Source organism: Oncorhynchus gorbuscha, unplaced genomic scaffold (genome assembly GCF_021184085.1).
Source record: "Oncorhynchus gorbuscha isolate QuinsamMale2020 ecotype Even-year unplaced genomic scaffold, OgorEven_v1.0 Un_scaffold_11174, whole genome shotgun sequence".
Taxonomy (NCBI): Eukaryota; Metazoa; Chordata; class Actinopteri; order Salmoniformes; family Salmonidae; genus Oncorhynchus; species Oncorhynchus gorbuscha.
This window is the reverse complement of record NW_025753785.1, coordinates 1-9588: the sequence shown is the minus strand read 5'-3', so window position 1 is coordinate 9588 and position 9588 is coordinate 1. Positions and strand designations below refer to the sequence as shown.

General features: G+C 42.9%; 1 protein-coding gene across 1 annotated transcript; it reads right to left on the bottom strand.

The window, feature by feature from the left end:
* Positions 1–3302: 3302 nt before the first annotated feature.
* Positions 3303–5765, bottom strand: LOC124030397 (nuclear factor 7, brain-like). Its single transcript, XM_046341756.1, has 5 exons — positions 5013–5765; positions 4665–4883; positions 4548–4570; positions 4344–4462; positions 3303–4203 (listed from the first exon to the last, which is right to left on the bottom strand). Exons 1-5 carry the CDS (start codon positions 5085–5087, stop codon positions 3677–3679), a joined length of 963 nt encoding a protein of 320 aa, XP_046197712.1. The 5' UTR covers positions 5088–5765; the 3' UTR covers positions 3303–3676.
* Between the last annotated feature and the right edge of the window lie 3823 nt (positions 5766–9588).

Here is a 9588-nt window from a genome sequence, read left to right as displayed (position 1 = left end):
TGTAGAGGTGTATAGTACTGTGCCCTCTACACACAGGGTTATCTATGTAGAGGTGTATAGTACTGTGCCCTCTACACACAGGGTTATCTATGTAGAGGTGTATAGTACTGTGCCCTCTACACACAGGGTTATCTATGTAGAGGTGTATAGTACTGTGCCCTCTACACAGGGTTATCTATGTAGAGGTGTATAGTACTGTGCCCTCTACACACAGGGTTATCTATGGAGAGGTGTATAGTACTGACCCCTCTGTACACAGGGTTATCTATGTAGAGGTGTATAGTACTGTGCCCTCTACACACAGGGTTATCTATGTAGAGGTGTATAGTACTGACCCCTTTACACACAGGGTTATCTATGTAGAGGTGTATAGTACTGTGCCCTCTACACACAGGGTTATCTATGTAGAGGTGTATAGTACTGACCCCTTTACACACAGGGTTATCTATGTAGAGGTGTATAGTACTGTGCCCTCTACACACAGGAGTTATCTATGTAGAGGTGTATAGTACTGTGCCCTCTACACACAGGGTTATCTATGTAGAGGTGTATAGTACTGACCCCTTTACACACAGGGTTATCTATGTAGAGGTGTATAGTACTGACCCCTCTGTACACAGGGTTATCTATGTAGAGGTGTATAGTACTGACCCCTTTACACACAGGGTTATCTATGTAGAGGTGTATAGTACTGACCCCTCTACACACAGGGTTATCTATGTAGAGGTGTATAGTACTGTGCCCTCTACACACAGGGTTATCTATGTAGAGGTGTATAGTACTGACCCCTCTACACACAGGGTTATCTATAGAGAGGTGTATAGCGCTGACCCCTCTACACACAGGGTCATCTATGGAGAGGTGTATAGTACTGACCCCTCTACACACAGGGTTATCTATGGAGAGGTGTATTGGTTTATAGTACTGCCCCCTCTATACACAGGGTTATCTGTGGAGAGGTGTATAGTACTGACCCCTCTACACACAGGGTTATCTATGTAGAGTTGTATAGTACTGACCCCTCTGTACACAGGGTTATCTATGGAGAGGTGTATAGTACTGACCCCTCTGTACACAGGGTTATCTATGGAGAGGTGTATAGTACTGTGCCCTCTACACACAGGGTTATCTATGTAGAGGTGTATAGTACTGACCCCTTTACACACAGGGTTATCTATGTAGAGGTGTATAGTACTGTGCCCTCTACACACAGGGTTATCTATGTAGAGGTGTATAGTACTGACCCCTTTACACACAGGGTTATCTATGTAGAGGTGTATAGTACTGTGCCCTCTACACACAGGGTTATCTATGTAGAGGTGTATAGTACTGTGCCCTCTACACACAGGGTTATCTATGTAGAGGTGTATAGTACTGACCCCTTTACACACAGGGTTATCTATGTAGAGGTGTATAGTACTGACCCCTCTGTACACAGGGTTATCTGTGTAGAGGTGTATAGTACTGACCCCTTTACACACAGGGTTATCTATGTAGAGGTGTATAGTACTGACCCCTCTACACACAGGGTTATCTATGTAGAGGTGTATAGTACTGTGCCCTCTACACACAGGGTTATCTATGTAGAGATGTATAGTACTGACCCCTCTACACACAGGGTTATCTATAGAGAGGTGTATAGTGCTGACCCCTCTACACACAGGGTCATCTATGGAGAGGTGTATAGTACTGACCCCTCTACACACAGGGTTATCTATGGAGAGGTGTATTGGTTTATAGTACTGCCCCCTCTATACACAGGGTTATCTGTGGAGAGGTGTATAGTACTGACCCCTCTACACACAGGGTTATCTATGTAGAGTTGTATAGTACTGACCCCTCTGTACACAGGGTTATCTATGGAGAGGTGTATAGTACTGACCCCTCTACACACAGGGTTATCTATGGAGAGGTGTATAGTACTGACCCCTCTACACACAGGGTTATCTATGGAGAGGTATATAGTACTGACCCCTCTATACACAGGGTTATCTATGTAGAGGTATATAGTACTGACCCCTCTACACACAGGGTTATCTATGGAGAGGTGTATAGTACTGACCCCTCTACACACAGGGTTATCTATGGAGAGGTATATAATACTGACCCCTCTACACACAGGGTTATCTATGGAGAGGTATATAGTACTGACCCCTCTACACACAGGGTTATCTATAGAGAGGTATATAGTACTGACCCCTCTACACACAGGGTTATCTATGTAGAGGTATATAGTACTGACCCCTCTACACACAGGGTTATCTATGTAGAGGTATATAGTACTGTCCCCTCTACACACAGGGTTATCTATGGAGAGGTGTATAGTACTGTCCCCTCTACACACAGGGTTATCTATGGAGAGGTGTATAGTAATGACCCCTCTACACACAGGGTTATCTATGGAGAGGTGTATAGTACAGACCCCTCTACACACAGGGTTATCTATGGAGAGGTGTATAGTACTGACCCCTCTACACACAGGGTTATCTATGGAGAGGTGTATAGTACAGACCCCTCTACACACAGGGTTATCTATGGAGAGGTGTATAGTACAGACCCCTCTACACACAGGGTCATCTATGGAGAGGTGTATAGTACTGACCCCTCTACACACAGGGTCATCTATGGAGAGGTGTAGTGGTGTATAATACTGACCACTAAAGCTGATGTCTTTCTCCTCTCTATCCAATGTGTTTCTTGGTCCTGGAGTCAAAAGTCTACTGCTGCCCTTTCAGTTGATCTACACATGTTGTTATGACTTATGCCACGTTACTAATGATAACCTGAGTGAGAGTGATTAACAGAATCAATTGCCCCCCAGAGGTCAGGGCAGGGAGGAAGAGGGGGGTCAGATGTTGTAGGTCATTTTACATTACTATACATTTACTGCATTTGTTTAGTAAGTTGAGACCCTGACTGAGTGTTTCATTAGAAAACATGTCAGAGGTCTGGTTCGACTGGAGGTGTCCTCATATGTAGTTACTGCCCTGCCCATATTACTTTATCACTGACTAGATGGTGAGCCCTGGAGGGGGACAGAACATTTGTGGGAAAAGGCTGCAAGTTGCTGATAAGGTACACACACACACACACACACACACACACACACAATGTAGTGGAAATTCCAATCAATAATGAGGAGCGACAAGGTCAATCATCAATAAGGATATAACTTTATTATAAACTTGTAATAAGGAAAGCACAGAGCAATAACGATGGCTGGTCGACCCAACATGGTGACTGTTGGGTTGAGAGCCCTGAGACAAAGGATACAAATACCTTTTATAGCAAAGATACACCCCCTTAGTCTACATGATAAACAACAGATGTGTGGAATGGGTCACAAGGTTTGGATTCATATTAAATGTATTAATTATTAACAGCAGACAGTATCTGCTGTAAAGACTGTTCTCATTGTGAGTAAACCAGGGTCTGGTCCCCAAAACAGGGTTCCTCTCATAAGTATCTATACCCGAGCCATCTCTCCCTGGTACCTTCCAGTCAAACCGGCGCAATCTCCCTCACATGAATGGATGGTAAATCTACTATCAGCATTAAGTCCCAGAGGTCCAACTCAGAAGAACACGCACAGACGAGAGTTCTAAAACACTATTCTTCTCCAGAAAACAACCATTTGATACAATAACAGTATTGTAACATAATCTAGTAATTTCACTCACACCTCTGATTGGCAGATCTGAACAACAGTGCATTTGGCATCACCAGCTGATCCAATAGAGAAGTACGGGTAGAGAGTCTCAGTGAATGTGTCTTTATGACTGTAGATGAGTGTCATGTCTTTGGAGTCGTAGAAGGACACCTCCCCCTGGTCGTAGTCCAGCTGCACTCTGATCCTCTGGGGTTTCTTCTTCAGGAGGAGGGTCTCTCCCTTTCCATTAGTATACGTACCACTATTCAGCAGTATAGACCAGATTCCATACTCTGGTGATGCAAACAGCTCCCCCTTCCTGTCAACTGACTCTTTAGCCACGCCCAGGTTCCAGACAGGATGATCCCCCAGCTCCACCTCCCAGCTGTGTTTACCTGAGCTGAACCCCTTAGAGCCCAGAATAGTTGAATACGTCATGAATCTCTCTGGGTTGTCAGGGACCTGCTGCTCTGGGTCAGTTCGACTCACACTGGTCAGATCATCAGACAGAGAGAGACGGGAGGATGCAGTGTTGGGATCCAGAATCACAGGAGCTTCAGAACAAAGAGATATTCCACACATTATACCATGTAGTCTCTTTTCATATACACTAACAATACTACTTCAAATAGATTTAATTAAGTAGTCTATCTTACATTATTCTAGATCATGTCCTCTCCTATCCAGTACTCACTGTGTTTGATGATCTCCTTCATCTTCTCCCAGACTCTGAACTTCAGGTTTCCCAGGTGTTTGGCCACGTCTATCAGCCCCCCTGACACCAGCTGTGGATCTGGCATTGTGCACTGGGCTCTGGAATAACATTCAGGAGTCAGAACGTCTGTGGGGTTGGGTTCACAACCATAGAGAAGAGAGAGACGAGAAGCAGATCACTTACCTTTCCTTCATGGTCTTGAAGTTCTGGAAAGTAGAGTATATATTCATTAATATCATTGATTCATCAATACATCTTTGAGTTAATTTATAATGTATATCGAGAGAGAGCCGTCCTTACCTGCAGGAATGAGATGTCTTCATCTTTCAGCTCCCCCTCTATGGCTCTGATTGTGTCTGAAAGTGATATCTCTCTGTTCATCTGCTCAATCTTCTCCTTCATATTCTGACTCTTCTGCTTCTCTTCCTCTTTCAGAACAGCTATCCTGGCTCCTCTTCCTCTTGTAGAAACTGGTTTCTCAAACTCCTTAATCTGCTTCTCTGTGTGCTGGGCCTGGCTCTGGAGACAGTGAGAAGAATACATCATTCTACAAATATTATCAGAATTAAATCCTACATGTAGGCTACAATTGAAACAATACATGCTGTACTATTGTAACTATTGTAACTTTACATAATTTATACGAACCTTAATGTGCACTGCTGTTTGATCACAGGTTTGTTTAACTTTATTAAAGACCTTCAGCTTCTCCTGTAAGGGCATCAGGTCAGTCTGGAGTTCCTCCTGGAATGAGACAGAACCTCACTGAGGAGCCAACCTCTGGACTCTCTTTATGGAGAACATGTCCTCTGGACTCTCTTTATGGAGAACATGTCCTCTGGACTCTCTTTATGGAGAACATGTCCTCTGGACTCTCTTTATGGAGAACATGTCCTCTGGACTCTCTTTATGGAGAACATGTCCTCTGGACTCTCTTTATGGAGAACATGTCCTCTGGACTCTCTTTATGGAGAACATGTCCTCTGGACTCTCTTTATGGAGAACATGTCCTCTGGACTCTTTATGGAGAACATGTCCTCTGGACTCTCTTTATGGAGAACATGTCCTCTGGACTCTCTTTATGGAGAACATGTCCTCTGGACTCTCTTTATGGAGAACATGTCCTCTGGACTCTTTATGGAGAACATGTCTGTACAACACATCTACATCACTGCAGAGACTGGCACTTAAAACAAGGATAAACAATGTCAGAGATACCTATGTTTTCACTCAGGTTCTCCAAGACTACATTTCATATCAAACAGTGATTTTGAATGTATCAAACTGAAATTCACAATTATTCAGTCAACACAATGTGTAGAACATCTATTATCTAAATGAGTCAGACTCATTAATAAAACATTGATAACTTCATGTTCCATAGTTTGAGTATTGCTGTATCACATATCAGAATCTTCCTCCTACCTTGTGATCCTGAACAGCCTCATCTACAGGGATACAGTCATGATCTTTATGTTTCCTTGAGACCTGACACACCAAACAGATGGGCTCTTTATCCTCCAGACAGAACAGACTGAGTTTCTCACTGTGTTGACTGCAGAGCACCTTGGACCCTGTGGTTGGATCTGTCTGTCTCCTTTCCCGTAAGGCCTCACACAGGTTCTTTAGAGAAAGGTTTGTAGGGGGATGATCCTTAGACGATCGTCTCCTGCAAACTGAACATTCCCGAGATTCCTCGTCTTTCCAGCATTCCTTTAGACAGGCTTGGCAGAAGCTGTGGCTGCATGACAACATGACAGGATCCTTAAAGATGTCAAGGCACACCGTACAGGAGAAATCCTCCTCTGGGAGAGACGAAACTAGAAGCCATTTTCTCACACGATGTCACTCCCTGTCCTGGTATGATATCTGAAAATTAATTTAACTTTTAAAGACTTCCTCTATTAAAGGGGCACATTTTTTAAATGTAAACCTCTTAAGGCTAAGAGTCCCGCTAGCGCGACATCTTTCGGTGAAACTGGAGGGCGCGCAGTTCAAATAAATAAACATAAAGATTACGGATATTAAACATTTAGGTACGTATAAGTGTCTTATATCGGCTGAAAGCTTAAATTCTCGTTAATCTCACTGCACTGTCCGATATCAAAATATTTTTCCACTGGCACAGGTTTAATAAATTCACATAACGATTAAATATTCACTTTTTTTAAATCTTCCTCGGATTTGTCATCCAAAGGGTCCCAGCTACAACATGTAGTGTTGATTTGTTAGATGTAATCCTTCTTTATATCCCAAAAAAGTCTGTTTAGTTGGCGCCATTGATTTGAGTAATCCACTCGTTCAACATGCAGAGAAAGGAATCCAACAATCTACCCCTAAACTTTGTTTTAACAAGTCAAAATACATTTCTATTTACTCCTCAGAAACCCTTAAAATGTAATCAAACTATAATATTTATTTTTGGAAAGAAGTATGTTCAATTGGAAACCGATTTTAGCAGGTGCGCAATGTCTGTTTTTGAAGTCACAAGTCTGAAACCTTGAACATAGACTGCCGACACCCTGTGGAAGCCAAACTAATTGCATCCAGGGAGCTAATTTTCAACATGACCTCTCTCTTGAATATCTAAGAGGATGGTCAGTTGGTTTTACTTTGGATTTTCTACCATATCTATGGTGTTATACTCACCAACATTACTTTAACATTTCTACACACTTCAAAGTGTTTTCTTTCCAATTGTAATTATACGCGTATCCTGGTTTCAGGGCCTGAGTAACAGGCCACTCAGGGTGGTTTCAATAGTCTCTGGTCCTGTTTGAATACTTAACATGCACCCATGTATTCAAACAGGACCAATGACAGTGGATTTACACACTGAGCACCTTTGTCCTGTATGTTTTATTCTAAATCAAATCAAATGTATTTATTTAGCCCTTCGTACATCAGCTGATATCTCAAAGTGCTGTAAAGAAACCCAGCCTAAAACCCCAAACAGCAAGAAATGCAGGTGAAGCACGATGGCTAGGAAAAACTCCCTAGAAAGGCCAAAACCAAGGAAGAAACCTAGAGAGGAACCAGGCCAGTCCTCTTCTGGCTGTGCCAGGTGGAGATAACAGAACATGGCCAAGATGTTCTAATGTTCATAAATGACCAGCATGGTCCAATAATAATAAGGCAGAACTGTTGAAACTGGAGCAGCAGCACAGCCAGGTGGACTGGAGACAGCAAGGAGTCATCATGGCAGGTAGTCCTGAGGCATGGTCCTAGGGCTCAGGTCCTCCGAGAGAAAGAAATTAGAGAGCACACTTAAATTCACACAGGACACCGAATAGGACAAGAGAAGTACTCCAGATATAACAAACTGACCCTAGCCCCCCGACACAAACTACTGCAGCACAAATACTGGAGGCTGAGACAGGAGGCACTGTGGTCAGGAGACACTGTGGCCACATCCAAGGACACCCCCGGACAGGGCCAAACAGGAAGGATATAACCCCACCCACTTTGCCAAAGCACAGCCCTCACACCACTAGAGGGATATCTTCAACCACCAACTTAACATCCTGAGACAAGGCCGAGTATAGCCCACAAAGATCTCCGCCACGGCACAACCCAAGGGGGGGCGCCAACCCCCCCCTTAGTTTAGAGAGAGTTCTCTCTAAACTACTATTATTGACCAGCACAGCACAGCTTTACCGGCTACAAAACAAGATTTATATTTGTAGACGATGGCATAACAGAAATTAATGACTTTGAATACTTTTATTTAAAAACAGAAAAATCTAAACAGCACTAAAATGTTTTATATTTTGTCCCCTGTACAAGTACAGATCATTTTTGATGTTGAGGAGGAAAAAAGGGCCACATGTGAACAAAACAATAGTTGACAGGATGAAGAGATTTATAAGGGTAGTTCACAAAAATATCAATGTTTGTCAGACCTGAACACTGGTGTAACAGAGCAGTCTATATTACAGAGCAGTCTATATTACAGAGCAGTCTATATTAGAAGATCCCATGGCGTCTTTAGTGTAAATAATTCTGTAGGCCTCAATAGCAAATGAATGTGAAACTGACAGGCACCATATACACTTGGTGCCTAGTTTCTATTCCCATACATCTGGGATTGAGGTCTGATTCAGAGAGGTTGGCTTAAATGTGGAAGACACATTTCGGTTGAATGCTTTCAGTTGTACAACTGACTAGAAATCCCCCTTTCCATTCCTCTAGATCTTTTTCCAAATGTATCAATGTTACCTTCAAAACAGATTAATAAAATATGAGCTCTCCACTAGTCAGTCAGTTTGTACAAACAATAACGCCTGACAAAACTTGATGCAGCAAACGATCCCTTTAACCTAAGAGGAATGTCGTGCTGGTTTCTCATCTGTTCATAGCTGGGAGAAACACCAGTTCAAAACATGAAGTCACCGATGACGGTTCTACTTGACAACCTCATCCATCAACAGAGGAATGATCCTGTACAAAACCTGGGCTTGATGACCCCTCTCCTTATACAGCAGACTACTCTGAATTATCCCACCTCAGACATGCTCACTGTGAATCCCATTCAGGTTCTTCTGGCAAGAAAATGGCTGTCATTTAGCACCATAGATATAGATAGAGGACTCATCATGGGTATCACCCATTTTAACAGGGCATTGCCGTCATCCATCATTTTAAAATAGGAATCCCCACCCCTGATGACTTCTTGACTATGGGTTGTAGCCTCAAATGGCGCTGCCCATGCGGTCAGACACTATAATGATACATATATACAGGCGGAGTCCTCTATCTATCTCTATGTTTAGCACCTGGGTGGATGGTCCATGTTAGCGGAGATACCAAAACACAATGTAAGTTAAATGTGTTGTGCTAGTGAGGATATGAGCTGTATAAATGCATTGTGTTGTTACCATTTACAACCTGCAGGGTTTATGGCAACAGTCATGTCCTCTTGAAGGACAACAACCATCATCTTCATCATCTTCAGGCACACATTGTCCCGTTTTCTCGATCAAGGCAGACAGACACATTATTTGGATAAATACATATGACCAGTTAGCAGGGTTCAGTCCACGACAGAATATTCTGATTCTCTTTGTCCACAGTTTGTAGAGTCTATTCATCCTACTGTTGACCATAGGATAGAGACGTTGTACCCTTGATGAGCCAATCCTTCAGGAGTAAATCTCCACTGGGGAGGGTAGAAAGTGTGTTTGTGTGTTAGCCAGTCTGAGAGCCTCTCTGTGCTGTTATGTTC

Excerpts from the sequence above, each read along its gene's own strand:
- LOC124030397 (XM_046341756.1), bottom strand. The coding sequence starts at position 5,087 with ATGCCCTTACAGGAGAAGCTGAAGGTCTTTAATAAAGTTAAACAAACC. Across the intron at positions 4,884-5,012 it reads AAACAGCAGTGCACATTAAG|AGCCAGGCCCAGCACACAGA; the intron begins GTTCGTATAAAT and ends CACTGTCTCCAG. Across the intron at positions 4,463-4,547 it reads TTCAAGACCATGAAGGAAAG|AGCCCAGTGCACAATGCCAG; the intron begins GTAAGTGATCTG and ends ATGTTATTCCAG.